The 16,332-nt window shown below is 47.2% G+C and overlaps 1 protein-coding gene and 1 pseudogene across 6 annotated transcripts in view; both read left to right on the forward strand.

Annotated features, from left to right (window-relative positions):
• LOC126523944 (uncharacterized) overlaps nt 1–12,871 on the forward strand; it is an 89,607-nt gene extending 76,736 nt beyond the window's left edge. For 5 of the 6 annotated variants that reach the window (XM_072288892.1, XM_072288891.1, XM_050172355.3 and 2 more), the window contains one exon: nt 8,419–12,871. In XM_072288892.1, coding sequence (XP_072144993.1) covers nt 8,419–8,994 — 576 coding nt within the window. In that variant the 3' untranslated portion in view covers nt 8,995–12,871. The remainder of the gene's footprint in view (nt 1–8,418) is intronic. The other variant, XM_055066983.2, reaches the window with a different exon arrangement.
• LOC140219041 (uncharacterized) overlaps nt 1–16,332 on the forward strand; it is a 500,311-nt pseudogene that overhangs the window by 133,303 nt on the left and 350,676 nt on the right.

Raw genomic sequence — 16,332 nt, forward strand, 5'->3', positions numbered from 1 at the left:
ATCGACAGTCTAGCATGGCTCCCAAATGGAGCACACAAGATGAGCATACAGTAAACGCCCATTATGACGAGTACATTGACGAGCACGATCACGAGCACCCCCAAGCAGCCGACCACTAGCCACTTATAAACACTCCGTTCTCCCTAGATCCCTAGGTGAGAGAACCGTTCGACGTCATTGTCAGTGCAGTCGACCCACCAGTTGTCCATTACCTAGAGTCTTGAAAGGCGCGTCGGTTCCCCGAGCTGACCCCCGCAGCGCGGCTGCCGGTTACCCATTGTCTTGCGCCTCTAAATTCCAGAGCTGCCTTTCTCTTGTAGTCGCCACGAGTGTCAGCAGACTGTGGCGAATCCTGGGGCCCCCATACCGCCAAGCACCCTTTTGTTAGGGAAGCTCTTCTTGCTGCCGAGAGAGACCATGAAGACCCGGCAAATCAACCAACAATACGTTGGGTGCCAAACGTGGCCCGCCCTGCTGCCGTCACCGATTCTCCGAACGAGGCGCATGGGGGGTTAGCGCTGTCGTCCTCGCTGGTTCTCCGAAGGGTGCCAGCACCGCGGGTCGATCGAAGCACGTGCAGTGGGCTGAAATAGCTTTGCAGAGCAGTACCCCTGCAGGCCGATCCTAACAAGACTTACCCAGGATAAAATAAAAAATAACAAACTATTATGGGTATGCTCCGAGGAGCCACAGGCAGGACGTTCCTGCAATGCAGAAGGCAGTGCAGGCCACACTGTTGCACATGACTTCAACGGACGAATCCCCTGATCACAGTCATTGTCCTGAAGGTGATGACCCCTGGTACTTCTTAAACCGTGCCCTGGCCAACTAAGAGGAGCCACCACCGCATAAAAACCCTCTGCCAAGGTTTATTCGCAATGCACTAGAGCCAGTCTTTGCAAGGCTAGGCGACCAGGCCCTCTTACAGCGCTGCAGTGATGGCATGACACAAAATGTTGTTGAATGCCTGTACTCTGATCTGGACCCAAACTTCAAAAAACAGACACGACTTATTGCTGGCTGTGGAAAGGGATGTTGCTGAAGCAGTGTCACACTACAATTAGGGAATGACACAAACCAGCACGGCTGTTGCAGTGCAGCTTGGCTATAGTCCTGGCAGCTCCCTCATTCGAAGGAGCCTTGAAAAGGATAAACAAAGGCTTTACAGGTCTAAGAAAGGTCACGAAGAGACTGAAAAGATGAAGAGAATGGTCAAGAAACACAAGCCTGATAGGACGCAAGACTCCTGCCCAGGTCTTGTGTGAACTTGTGAGAGCATTCAAAAACTTGAAAGGGACTTTCTGGGTGTCTTTTTTCTTTTTTCGTCAAGTGCCTTTGCCTTATGAAAGGTTTGATAAAGTTTACATGAATTGTTTTTGGTAAATTTGGTGTTCTTGTGCTCAGCAACACCTGGGCAACACGTTAGAGCCCAAAGGTTTTCCATTTGTTCAATAGATAAAAGAACTAGTGGCAGTAAAACTTTAAATGCAATTTTCTCAGCCTTTTATTCGTCAAGTGCTTTTGGCTTATGGAAGTTTTGATGTTTACATCAACTGACTTAGGTGAATTAGGTATCATTCTTTTAGTACTATCTCAGCTATATCCTAAAGCTTTTAGTATTTTCTTAAATGTGATAGATTATTAATTGATCAAATGTAGGCTAATTACTGCCACATTGTTTTCTTCCCCAAGCTTTGTGATTTATTTGTGATAATCACAATTACTTTATTGGTATTTGCTTAGCTTTAGGATATGCAGAGTGGGCCTTTGTAAATCTCTACATATTCTTAAAAACACTTTATTTTAATGAGAAATTATTAACCCTTTCACTGTCGGACCTTTCTGGCCGTGATGCACCCCCAGTGTCGGCTTGGTTTCAGGGAACGAGCATAACAGGGAATGAACATAGCAATTTATTTTTTATTCTGATTGGAATTCAAATAACGTAGTCAATGCTATATGCACATTTCAGTGTTCTGCAGCTGCTGTTAGTAAACATCATCATCAGCCTGACTATAAAATCCATTGAACATCCGAATCTGACGATGCGGAACCCTCTTCCTCGCATGCGACTCTGTCCGAGTCCGAATCCGAGCTCGGCTCGTATTCTAAATCTGAATCGAGCCACCGCACCAATGAGCAGACGAAGGTCCCGCGCGTCGAGCCATCCGAAAGTAACCGCGCGCTGGGAGGATGCGTTTTCAGTCGCCCGCGCAACAGAGAGAAATGGGACGTTGCGTGATCGAGAAGACAGAGGGAGATGGAAAAAGGCTAAACAAAGTTCGAAGGGCTTTACGTTTACTGCTGCAAGTCGGAAGCGAGGGTTCGGTGAGAGAGCGAAAGCAGCAATCGAGTCACCCTTTTCGGAGAGGCAACGGCGCGTGCGCCTGAACTTGACGCGGCGTAGCAGACACACCAACGGAAGAAAAATAAAAACCTTCAAACCAGCGGAGATGGCAGAACAACCCTTGAACCCATAACCACACGCGCGCAACGGCATGATCCAGGGAACGCGGAGCCACCGCGCCACTCGGCAAAGAGAAAGTGGGGAGTGGCAGTTGCACCGTACTCTTCAATACATGGGTTAACACAGGTCGGGGAGAATATACGAACTTGTAGAAAGAGTCAACAGATGGCGTGGCCAATTCAGGAGCGCCAGCTTTGCGCTCAGGCGCGAAATTTTGAACGCACGATAGAGAACGTACCGGTACGTCAGTGACACCGTGGGGGGGAAGCGCGATGACGTGCCGGTACGTCCGTGACAGCGAAAGGGTTAAAGAGGTCCCTAAGAAATGACGTAATTAGGAGTATCGTATTCTGTCATATTTTTTCCAAGTGAGATATTTTACATCTAAACACATATTTGAAATCAGCATTCTATAATATATCTCCACACAAAATTTAAGCAATGTATGTCGAAAAATTTAAAAAAGTTTTCAGGACCCTCCTCTCCCCTTAATGGTGTATCCACACGACGGACGGCTCCACACAAATCTGTGCCGCGGACGCTTATTCCGCCGCCCGTCCGGCTGCGAAGCGCATCCATACGACGGATGGACTGAGCAGTGACCGCGTTGGAAAAATAAAGATGGTGGCACCGCCCGAAGCGACTGCCGTCCGCCTCGAACCTGTCAAGTCGTTGTCGTCCACTGTGTGGCCTGTAACTTTCAAACTGAGGCTTGTGTTTTGTTTAAATTTGTGTCCAGAAGCTTCGACAGCAATGTATTCGTGATGAGTGGGCACCGTTTCCGAAAGCGATACTCAGAATCTCGGCATGTAGGCTTAGAGTGGCTGTATTGGCTGAACATGACCTCGAAGATGTTGCGGCGGCCTGGGCAGATCTCAGTGGCCGTAAGTTAAAGTGATTGCTTGTTTCTACTCACTCTAGATGGCGCCATCGGTGTAACAAAGACTTTCTCATATGTGTTTTTCATTCTGAATGAAAATGGAGATCGAAAGGAAACGACGGTTGGCCGCAATGGCTGTTGTTTTGTCCGAATTGGATGATGACGAGTACTTGTTTCATCGAAAGAGGTCTTGCGCTCTCGTGTCCGCGTAATTGGTGAGAGTCATGTCCCACAACGCGGGGAACTGCTCCACGAGATGTAAGAACAAAGTTGCCTCGTCGCTCAGGTTCATTTCAGTCACTCTTGTGCGAGTCGCGCGCGCGCGCGTACAGACAGGAATGGTATCAGCAGCGATGAAGCTGTTTCAGAAAGATCCCAAAGCCACGCTTGTTGCCAGACTGTAGAACATGCTAGGCTAAATCCGCAGCATTCGACCCCCGAAATCCGGATGCGAAAAATAACTCGGCATTTTCCGTCCGTGGGGGTCGCGGACGACGCGTGGACGGCACAAATCCGTGACGGGTAGTCACGTGATGTGCCGTCCGTCGCGAAAAAAAAAAAACTGATTTCATCCGTCGTGTGGATCCACCATAAAGGGGAGACGAGGACCTGGCCGCATAAGAAATTGAGGTTATACGCTGTAAGTTGTTACGTGTCCTCTAGGAAGTGTACTGCCGCAAAAATTTTTCAGATCGGCTCATTAAGGGGAGACATGGGGAGACGTGCTGATTGCAAATATCTAATTAGATTTTGTATATCTTCATTAGAACAAATGATGCAATGTTTTTAATAGAGAAGTTCGATCAATTTTTAACGGGACCTATGGCCAGAACGCCAGAGAATAGCTCTAGCCGGTGATGCTATTCTTATTGTTCTCAGTGCAATTATAATGCAAAAAAGAAACTGATGTAAACATAATCTCAATATTGTTGCCAAGTTTCATTTGTATTTAGTGGCAATTAAAATTTAGCCGGCAACTTTAGAAATAAATAAATAGCATCACCGGCTAGATCCATTCGACACAAATATGTTGATACCAAACATTTTGCTGGTACTTAGAAAGAACATATGAAGATCCCCCCCATAAGGCAGTGTGCGGTGTACAAAAAAAAATGAAGCTGAGAAAAACGAGTTTGAACTTTCAGTTCACTGTAACTTTGAATGACCTAACAATACGGCAATATAAATTGCATCACCATGTAGCCCTGTCTTTCAGCAACAAGTTCATGACATATATATGGCCATTGTGCTAAAATAACACTGAGATATTGTTTGCAAAATCATGCACAATCATTGAAAGCAATGCCAGAAAGCTAGCACCACGAGCTTCACGTTCCTATTTTAGTTCCTTGTTAAACAGAAGGCACACAAATGGCATTCCTATGCAAATAAAGTTGCACAGAGTTCATGGCTACAACATAATATGTCCTTTCTACAAAGTTTATGGCTACAACAAAAAATTTGGATCAAATCCCAGTGGTGGTCGCCACATTTCAATGGAGCCGAAATGCAAAAAAGTTCATGTGCCGAATTTACCCGCGACCCTGTTCGTAAATTCGGCAAATTCAGCATACAGGTTCTCTTTTCGGCACCTTGTAAGCTGTCCAGTCTGTGCAATTTAGCTGGACCTGATAGGAAAAAGAAGATAATCGAGTGCAGCACTAACCACAGGAACAAGTTTGTGCCTTGTAGAGCGAATGTCATCTATGAGATTCCGCTTAGTTGTGGCAACGTGTACGTTGGACAAACAGGCCGCTGCATTAATATTAGATTATTAGAACACGCCAATTCACTAGATGATTCTAGAGGACAGCATCTTCCTAAGCATTGCAAGACCTGCAGGCATGACGGCAAAGTTTGTACTCCACTTTTCGGCAGGACTAAGATTGTCGGACGCGCAAGTGATAAGAAAGAGCGTGAAGTAATCGAAGCTTTAGAAATCGCAAGATTAGGGCCGGATAAATGTGTTAGTGAGGCTTCCATACATTTGTACCGCAAGGAGTTGGCGTTTCTGGGCTTGACTACATGATAGCGGCATTGGTCTTTGCGGTTTGTGCGCATGCGTTCTGTTGTTAGTAGGAAAGTGGCGTTGGAGCATTAAACCAGTTGTTAGTCTGCGCCTGTGTCGTGTGGTTCTTTCTCTGTCTTGTTCTTTTTTGCGCAGTTTTTCGTTGTTTGCATAATGTCATACCAACTAGCCCCTTACCGTACGCTTCTAGGCGTTTTACTAACCCTGGCCGACTGTTTTCTTTTTGAATAAAAGAAACGCTACTGCTTATTATCCAAAGTGGATTAAGCTTTTTTTCTTATTTTATTGTTATAGCACGCTTACTAGAGTAACAGCATCAGGTGACATGGTGTCGACCCGCCTTAACATAAAACAAAGTTCTGTGTCACTCGGGGAATCTTGCAGTGGCACTCTGGGAAAAACTGGAAAACTCGGGGGGGGGGGGGGGGGGGGGGGGGTATATTGAGATGTCAACTTGGTAGACACCCGAATGTTCAAAACACAAACTGACCAGTTTCATCATAGCATATATTCACGTAGCAATGTGTTGGCAGGCTTTGTTGGCCACTTGTGGAATACTCGCTAATTGTCTAGCAAATCATATGCAGTAGAACCTCATTCATCCGCTTTATAAAAAAGCACGAGAAAAATCGTACGATTCAAAGTGACTAAGGAATGCAATATACTGAAGCATAGCTGACATCTACGTAATGCGAAGCATTACACGAATTGTTGCACACGTGGCATAAGATGCGCGTCGAGTTGGGAGGGCTTTGGCAACCCGAGACATATATTGTTGTTTTCCCGTTGTGTAATATTTTAAAACGGTGATAGAACAAAAGAAACAAGATTGAGCTTGCGGCCGAAGCCAGATGCAACCCAAGGGAGACTTGATGCTCACATTGCGCCGCCTACAGCAGGGAACAGCGGCACATTTGGAATATCGCCTACTAAAAGTGTGGAGTGAGATACCAATGGCACTACGCCCCACACGCTGTAAAAGTGGTAAGTGAAGATGCTTATGGCAATAGATTTGGCGGCAATAGCTTTAAATGGGCTGTGCCGCGACCCCGGAGGAGATTATGCTGGTACTAGCATAAGAAACCGAGTGCACACCTACCGTTTTCAAAAGAAAGTGGCGAACAAGTATTGCGTGGAAGCTGATGTGGTGGGTGGCTGTTCTCTATCGCATGCCTCGCTCATCTTGTTGTTTGCATGGGGTCTAGCAGCCGGGAAACGTTTCGTACGATCGCAGTTTGATGATGTACTGAACGTCGGTGCCGAAAAATTGTGTTTTCCGGGAATGCACGTACCGGTAAAAATTAATCGTAACTCTATTATTAGGTCATTTTTTGTGTTCACGATCGCAAACGTTGACACCAGGAGGTTGTTCGCAACGGGAACATATCAACAAGGTTCTACTGTATTCGAAACTACTGGGGCGACATAGCGCGAGCGTTCCGCTTTCCAAACATTTGCTTTTGATCTCTCTATTTGCCATGCTATACTTTCCTCAACACTCTGCACTATGAGACACGAGCGCAAATTGATGTAGGAGGCTAAGTGAGCGTTCAGATGGAGATATAATTGCGCGATCTCTCCCATGATTACATTCAATACTTGTTCCAACTAACCTAATCTAACTGAAGATTCCACCAAGGGAGTATTGAAATGTTGTTTATGGCCAGAACGTGTTGAAAATACTTTTTAAATATGAGTTGCATTGTTCTATTTGAGAGCGAAGTTCAGAAAAAGCAATTGTCTACTAGCAACTAGCACTTTTCTTCAATAGCTCCAGATTAGGTATCGATGAAGCAGTTCAACGTTGCTACTGTAGTTACACAATTGTAAGTCAACCCCCCCCCCCCCCCCTATATCGCGTGACAGTGGAAAAAAAAATAGGGAGCATACCCGAGGGTGCATTCGATAAAGAAAATTTATTAGTCGCTCACATGGTCACTGGACTACTCATCTTCACTAGTGCTGCCATCGTCATCATTGCTACGTTGCACAGCGCGTCTTCGTACAGTGAAATTTCACATTTGGCAAACAAGTGCAACACAACATCTTGTGGGACAGCAGCCCATGCCGTATGCACCCAAACACACGCAGCCGTCAGGGAGGCCCTTTTGGCAGGCCCGGTTGGCGTAATTTTGTGGTTTTCTGCCGCCAGCCACTCGTTGTACTCACGGCAGAGCAAGTCCTTGAAAGGCGAACATCTGAGCTTGTTTCATGACCATGTCGCACTTCATTGGCAGAGACCGATCATGCATTTCAGGGACGTACTCCGCAAGCTTAGCCTACAGCTCCGGAAGGCGTCCAGAATTCGGCACGTGGGAAATTCCTCACTTGCCGTCACAGGTGAAAATTTCGCTTCACTCCAGTCGCCACTCTCGCACCATCCGTTCAGAAACATAGAACTTGCGGCCCGCTGCGCAGCGATTTGTTTCTTCAGCGTAAAGGCTGGCAGCCCTCTTGAACGCTGCTGTGAACGAGTGCCGAATGATTATTGGGCCTGGAGCACTCCTGACGCACGGAAATAAATAGCGCACTAATAAACGCATGGAAATACAGTCAGACTGGCAACCATACGCAGCCTGGGCCATGTTAGAAAAGGAGACGTGCACTTGATTCAATTATCATAATTGCCGCCCCCCCCCCCCTTCTCGTCCCTTGCTTGGCCACAGCGCTTGTCAAGCCACAGTCCTTCGCTGGCCACTGCTCTTACTTGCTCGCAAAAGATGTAGGATGATGATGCTCCGCTTCGGTGATGGTCGCTCTTGGCACTCTCGGCATGCGGTTCGCGATTTGAGAGGTGCGTTTGCAAATAGCCGCTCTCAGGTCAACCATTTCACCATCTGTGTCTGCAGAAGTTTGCATTTGTTGTCTCTGTATTCCTTTGCAACAGCAGTGAAGGTTGGTATATTGAAATTGTGAGAAGTTATAGGAAGTTAAATGCTTTGTTAAATGAAGAATTTCGTCATATTGAAGTTGTTTAACTGTACACCTTGTTGGCCAATTCATGATGTCCATGAGCATGAGCATGTGCCTGTCATCTCTCAGCAGCAGACAGCTGAGAGCCAAGCAGCCAAGCTGCAGCAGCAGCAGCAGCAGGCGGCGGCGGCGGCGGCAGCTGCAGGGCAGGGTGGTGGTGACGACCAGGGTGGCGGCACCCGTGACCAGCAGCAGCAGCAACACGACAATGGCGGCGATTCCGAATCGGGTGAGGACACGTTCCATGGCAACCAGAGCCACTCGAACCCACCATCGGGTGGCTCGACACCCAGCCCCGGTGGCGGTGGTGCCACAACGCACTCCGAGCACACAGATGAGTCGCAGCAGGGTGCCGCACCGCCCACCTCGTCTGCGGGCGGGTCAGTGTCGGCTGCTGCCTCAGAGCGCGGTGGCAGCAATGCGGGTGGCTTGCCATCACTGGCGTCACCCCTGTCACTGGCGCACCCGCTGGCCTCGCTGGGCTACCAGCACTCTCTGGCCAGCTTTGGCATCACTTCGGGTGGGTTTGGCGGCTCACCGCACGCTGCGCACGTGGCTGCCTCGACTGCCGCTTCAGCCTACCTGCCTGGGAATGCAGCTACCTACTCGCAGGCCCACCTGCCTGGGCCGTACAGCTGGACCTGAGCTCTGGGCGCCCAAGGGGGGAGCGACGGAGCGGGGCGCATCGTATGCAACTTGTAGTCTCTTGTCCTCGTCTCTTCTGTCGTCGCCGCCTCCTCCTCCCCTGTCCCCCACCCCCCTCTCAACTCAATGGCAAAGAAGGCCCTTCACCTGCGGCTAGGAATCTCGCTCGCAGTGTGTCTCTGCTCGGCAGCCCCTGTGTGCAAGGTGCAGGAGCCTGTGCAGCGAGCCGTTTGGGAAGCCACAGCCGAAGTGCTTTGCTCGTGTGCCAAGATCCAACAGCTGGACTGGGAAGACGTCAAACCAAGCCTCTGCCCAGGTGTTGTTTGGGAAAACTGCGGGGAAAGCCATCTCTGCGAGGCCCACTCATCGTCTTTGGGGAAGTGCACTTCATGCGTGGACCAAACAGGAGTGGAGACGGCTTTCGTTTTGTGTTTACCTTCTCTTTGAGCTCGCTGCTTTCATTGCCATCACATGCTTAGCGGTTTCCTCATCTACATTGCGATCAATTGATTGCCCTCTTGGCTGTGTTGTTAGGGTTTGCCAGCTTTGAAGCTGCTTACTCGTGTGGTGTCATTATGGCCTTGTTCTTTTGTCACACACACTTGTAAAAAGATGCTGTCCTTGTGTCTTGACTTGAATTTGTCCTTAAGATCATTTTTCTTGGCTATATTCAAGTGAAAATTGTCTCGTCATTCTTGCAACTTAATTTATTGCTTACAATCTGTGAGGAGTTGCCGGTGCACTGTAGCATTGTTTCAAGATGCAAAAGAATACATTGGCAATGCATTGAAGGTGCAGAGCGGCCTTTGCCATTTTGCTCTTTTGTTTCATTAGATGTCTGGGGCCATTTGCATAGACACAGTGGTTTTATTCTTGTTTCTCATCTTTGAGCCTGTCAACTGTAGTGCCATTCCTTATAAATGGCCGCCTAATTTGTACGCTTTTTTTTTTTTTTTTCTAAACTGCTGGGGCCACGAGAAGCTGGAAGATGGAATGAGCAGGGCCACACACTTGCCTTGCTGCGCAATTATATAAGAACAGGCCGTTGTAAGAGCTCAGAGGTAGGCTGTGTTTATCAATTCTGTGCATTGACTCATGCAAATGGCTTTAAAACACCGGGCAAGTTACTTAACACGCTTTTTATTCCCCTGCATTTTATTCCGGTGTCAGTCTGCCGCTGCCTCTCTGCTGTTCTAAGCCAAATTAGCACAACTCTTTCAGCAGGAATATTTTGTTGTAGAAGGCATCGTGGAAAACAGTTACATGCAGGTGCGAATATTTATGCTTCCAGTAGTTTTCCAAGACCAGCTTGTGTGAATGTTGTCGGTGCACCTCTCTTGGGAGGTAGAATTTAATTGATGGGGGCTGCACACAATGCCTCTGACAGCTTTTGAGGGGTTAATCAGCTGGCAAAACTGTTGGCAACCTTGTCTTGCCGCTGCAGCACGGCCTTAATCTTCACATAGTGCATGAATGTGTGGAGCAGAACTTGTTCGCAGTGCCGTGAATGGTGCGTGAAGGCTGCCAGCTTCTTTATATTTGAGAAGGAACAGAGCAACCTCTGTGAACAAGGCTCCCACTTCAGTTCAAGGTGCATGTGCTCTAAGGCACATTGTCGAGTTCCCTCCTTGTTTTGAGTGAGCTGAAATGGCAGTAGTGTACGTTCCACATGTGCACAGATGAGCATAAAAAAAAATACTCAAACAATTTTACCGCGCTTGCATATTGGTCTGCCCCGAAAATCGTAGATTGAAATGCAAGGGGACACATTTATTGGGACATGTTCATACGCACATTGTCTTCAGACTTTTTTTTTTAGTTTTTTTTTTTTTTTTATTATTATTTCTGTTGACTGCATATTTTTGTACATGTTAAAAGTTTGGTGTATTTTTTTCTTTATAATGCTTTGTATAGTTGCTCGTTTCTCTAAGTTGGATGCGTAATGAACAGCCATTGTTCAGATTTTTCTTTTAAGAGAAACACTGCACAGAAAGGATCACAGTAAATATTGTGATATGGCTGTGGTTTTTTTTCTTCCGTGTTGGATGTGTGTTGCTTCTTGCCGTAGACATTGCACGTCTCAAAACTAATCTTGGAAAAATGAAATGAAACACTTGCTCAGTTGGATCTGTGTAGGTGTTATGCAAGGGCTAGGTGAGCTTGCCACAATTTCCTGTGAAGTGTACTTTTGAATCCTCGGCCATTGTTATTTGTTTTTGCAGTCATTGAGAGCTCTTTGTTGAAGAGTTTCTCAGAGAGCGCTGTGGTGCTTTTGCAGGCTTGGGTTGTCTTCTCAACGGGCAGTCTCACTGCACATGCATTGACCAAAAGTACATCTGTGCCCTTACTTATGCCACATGGAATTGTGGCAGTTTGATGCACAATATTTGAACACGCTAACATTGACTTGGGCATCTTTCAGTATGTGCGGCTCCAGGCACTGCACGGGTTATGTAGGTTTGGTTGGATATTCGTCATTTTCTGACACGTTGGAATTTTAAAGCTGTCTCCTAAAAGTGCAGCCTAACACTTTGAATATGCCAGCAGTTCAGAATGTAGCAGCTACACATGACGGCACTATTGCAGTAGTGCAGTGTGTTTCGGGTGACCCAGCTTTCAACAATGACTACCTGTCTCTGGGTGGTTTGGGTTAGGCATGCCCTCTTTGGTCCTCGACTACATGTTCTCTTGGTGTCTGAACAATGTGTACAAAAATGTGCCAAAGCACAGTAGCATAATGAAATTTGGCTCCACCTGGGTTCAGTACCTTTTGCTTAGCCTATTCCATAACAAAAAAAAAAAAAAAAAAAAAGATGCAGCACGGTGCTGCATGCGTTGTTTGTCTGCTTTTTACTTTACTGCAGAGCTCTGGCTTTGTTGCAGCCAACATCAGCATCCAGGATACATCAAATGTTTTTAGTTTGGCTTACCTTGGAAAAGTTGATACCATGGCACAGTACATATTTTTCCAGATTTCAGACTGTCTCTGTGTGTAGTGCTTTTCAGCTGCTCCGTGCACAATTTTTTTTATTTGTTCAGTTTTTAGTCTTGCATGTAATGGACTTGTACTAAAAGATTTTTTGACTGGTGTATGTCAGATCCATTTACTATACCAGCACGTAAGCTACAGTATTATATCTGAATATATTCGGTGGCTAGTCTTTAAATAAAATCCAGAGCTTTTGGAAATTGCTGTGGGAAGGAAAACACATTTCATCGTTTCTCGGAGGCCCTTATGGCCTGCACCCCAGAGGCAAGGTTGTGCCATGTATTTGCCGTCAGCCAGCATAGTGTGGGTTAGCCCAAGGAATTGTAGCCATGCACAGTCTGCAAAAGCAGAAACAGCCGCAGGGCATTGTGTACGATAGATGCAGCCAACTTACATGTGAATTGTTTTGCCATTTTTATTTCCATCACTGTATAAAGCGCAGAGCAAGCATTTCTCGCCTCTCTTAGTCCTTGAATGGGTGAAGTGGCCTCCAAAATAAAAACTGTTTGAGGTCAACTTCTAAAGTGTCTTGAGTACATGTCAATGCTTTGTTGTTGTACATAGTGTGTGTTTTTGGATCATCCCACTACGTTTGAAGCACCTCGAGTGATTTTATCTTTTCCTTTTTAAAAGAAACAACTGAACACTTTTTATCGGCATGTGTGATTGTTCATTTATTGCGCATGTGGTTTCGCATTTGCGGAGCTCGTCTCTTACCCGCCTCACCTGTCGACAAAAACGTTTGCAGCATTGCTTCCCTCGAACATATTTTTCTTCTCTGGGAAGAAATGTTATTCTGTGAGTAGGCATGTATGCATCTGTGTGAAGCAATTTCGAAATTCACAAGGAACGTAGTGCTAATAAAACATTTTTTTGGTTAAAATATGACCATTGTGCAAAGCTGTTCTGCCAAGTATTAACATCAGCCAGTTTTGCCAACTCTTTGGGCAGCGAGCTCGGCTCTCGGTGAGTGCGATTCCGTTTAAATAGCATGCACGGGTGGGTCTCCAAGGGGGTGGTCGATTAATTTTGTTTCTATTAACGATTTGTAATTTTAGCCTTTAATTAGTCGATTTCAATGCAGGGTTTTTCATTCATTATTTGAACATTGGCTGGGCATAATAAAAAGGTCAGAATATGATCCACCTTTGTGAAACCATATTGTCGCGTAGTGGTAATGTTAAAGAATAACGGTAGCAAAATTTAATGGCGAAACACGTTTTCTTGGGTGAAGCTGTGCACTCGAACGATAGCGGCGGACACGGCCGGCGATCGTCGACAATGTGATGTGCTGGTTTTTATGCAGTCGAAGCTTCCAGGGATCGCTGGTGCCTTCGCGTCGCGCATGCGATCTGATTACGCGAGCTTCGGCGACAGCAATGCAGGCGCGGCTTGCGCTACGTGGTCGCCCGATAAGTGCACGTGTCTAAAATTTTAATGTGGAAAGATTCATAAAGTTCGGTAAATCTTCGTGCAAATGAAAGCTTATAAAATGGCACTTGGAGAAGAATTAAGATGCATAACACTAGTGAATCTCGGTGCAGTATCGTCAAACAAAAAAATGGCAACAGTGAAGGGTGACATCCAATTAAAGCATGCAAAAAATTGCATATACACAGGGGAAAAAAATTGCTGGCTCAGGATTTTAATCCAGGTGCTCTTTTCTACAGACTGAAGGAATATCAATTGGCTGGGCTGTTTGCGTGACACCGGTACCTTTGAATGGCCACACAACCAGCATGCTAGAATGGATGCGTGGGAGATTTGCTGGAATCTACGTGAACTCCATCGCTGTGTCAAATGTTTCAAACCGAGGCGTATGCTGCGCCACATTAGTGGATGGGATGTAACGCTCGGCATAAGCTCCATGGACAAGAACGGCACCGAGAGCGGCGCTGCTGCGCCGGCGTTGAGAGCGCCGCATGCGACGCAAAATTCTATTAGCGGGTGGTACCCCTCCCATCTCTCGTTAGCGCCGCCTTGATTGCCTCCTGCACTGCGCGTGTTTGGGCACGTTTCGCGCCGCGCGCGGTGTGTGCCTACGGGTGTGCGCGTGGAGATTTCGTTTGAAGGGCGGTGTACAGTCTGTTTCATTTAGGGGAAAACTCTGAGCGCATTGCATCGCGATGCGGCGTGCGCTTGAGTCAGGCGGCGGCAGCAGCTCGCGCAGGTGCTCGAGGGGCGGGATCTTGAACGGCGTCGTCTGCTACGGCGGCGCGCGCTGGCCGCATTGTCGGAAAACGTTCTACTATCAGTAGAACGGCGTTCTACTCATCTCATCGTTACGGCGTGAAATGAGCCGGTATTCTTTACTATGCGTTGTGCGACGCCAACTGATACGCCTCGAAGGTAAGTTCATAGCTGCAGGGCAGTCATAGACGACGTACTGATTCCATACATTATTGACGGCCCGTTTCTGGAAGGCGACTATATATTCTAACGCGATAGGTCGCCGATCCACACTGCACGTGTGGTGCAACAACATCTAGAAGAGCGCGCCAGTCACTCTCTTGGAGTGGCCGCCTCAATACCCGGGCGCCAACATCATTTAAAATGTCTGGGGCTCGTTGAAATTATCGCTGGCGCACCATCCCCTCTATCAGTCGCCCGAGGATAGGCTTCGATCCACCATCGTCAGCGACTGAGACGTGCTGCGAATGAACACATCCCTGATCAAGTCATTCTGCACTTCACTGCCTTCCAGGATGAGCGCTGTCATCGCTGCCGCTGGGGACATGACGAGATACTAACTGAAGTTCCGAGCGTAACGTGTCCAATTCCCCGCCGGCGGGCAGAGTCTGTCTGGTGTAGGGAATGATTGTCGAGAAAAATCATTTCCAGCTCATTGTCCGAACCTAAAACATTCATTTAATCGCATCCGTTTGTTTCATCGTGTTCGACTCCCATAGTTATCATTGTTGAGTGCTTTGTTTTCCTTTCGAGTCAAACAAAGACTGAACACGTTGCGCGCACATCTTGGTGCGTCTTGTCGCTGCTTATTACGGTAGCACACACAGTGAAGAAATATACGTGCACTGCCCCTGACAGTAGCACGCTTCCCGACAAATGCGGCCAGCGCGCGCCGCCGTAGCAGACGACGCAGATCACGACTCCGCCCCTCGAGCGTCTGCGCCTGCTCGAGCTGCTGCCACCGCATGACTCCATTGCTTGCCGCATCGCGATGCAATACGTTCCGAGTTTTCCCCTAAGTGTGAAACAGACTGTACACGCTTCTATTTGCCTTTAAGAAGATCGGTACGCTTTACGATTATTTTTATGGCTGCAATGCGGCGAAAGGGCAGCGTCTGCTTAACCATGTAAGTGACGCTGAGCAGGTGATTGGAAACGACATCGTATGTACCACCGGAAAAATCGTCAGCACATACGATGCGGCACATACACACGGCACATACGAGCTAAAGTCATTTTTGCAGTTTCTCACAATATGTTTGCTACAAATCCGTGTTGTCTCTGATGGCGACAACGGTCTTCCATCGACACTGTGCGGAAATAAACAAAATATATCGCTGCATAGCACAAGTACGACATGCGCACACAACTTTAACTAGTGCGTCCCTTACAATATGGAATAGAAGCAGCAATGTAGACAGCTTGGCCATTTTTTAACAGTGCTCAAGAGACGGAAGTTGAAAGTATTAGTAATCATTCCTGCTTCAGCAATGCCGGCGTGGCCAAGACGCGGGCGTGTATCGTCCAGTAACTCGATCGATCAGTGCAGTGGTGAAGCGGGATTGAACTCCGGTCATGTTCAATGCATCGTGCACATATTCAATTTCTTGGCACGCGTGAACTTCGGCCACTGCTAGCGCATACAACAGAAGTGGTTTCCATTCTTGGGCAGCGCACACATAAACGAAACATGAGAAAGAAGACAGGACAAGCGCTCGTCGAAAAACTTAGTTTTTATATGAATAAAAGGATTATGTACCGAGTAATTATTAAATTCATGTGGGTTACATATAAAAACCGTCATATACTCAGGAGCGATCAATGAACGAGCTCGCTTCGTTTGCCAGTTGTTTACTTCGCTCGGCGCACCGCAGTAATCCATGTGTGTCGTCTGCTTTTTTCGTACCATTTTCTTGTGAATCGGCAGAATTTCACTGGCGGCATCAACCCTTTCGTGTTTACATTGCTGTCGTGACAGTTAACAACAAAATAATAATTTCCGGTCATCCGAAGAGGCGCCGTCGCAAACAAGAGACGTTTGGCGCGCAGCGCGAACTGAACGCGGGCGCGACCGCTAAGGGAAGCGGCGGCGGAAACCTACACCCGTTGGAGATGAAATCGTTCCGCCAGGGGAGAAACGAGCGCTGGCGTCTAGGATG

The sequence above is a fragment of the Dermacentor andersoni genome, chromosome 6 (assembly GCF_023375885.2).
Source record: "Dermacentor andersoni chromosome 6, qqDerAnde1_hic_scaffold, whole genome shotgun sequence".
In the NCBI taxonomy this organism is placed as follows: Eukaryota; Metazoa; Arthropoda; class Arachnida; order Ixodida; family Ixodidae; genus Dermacentor; species Dermacentor andersoni.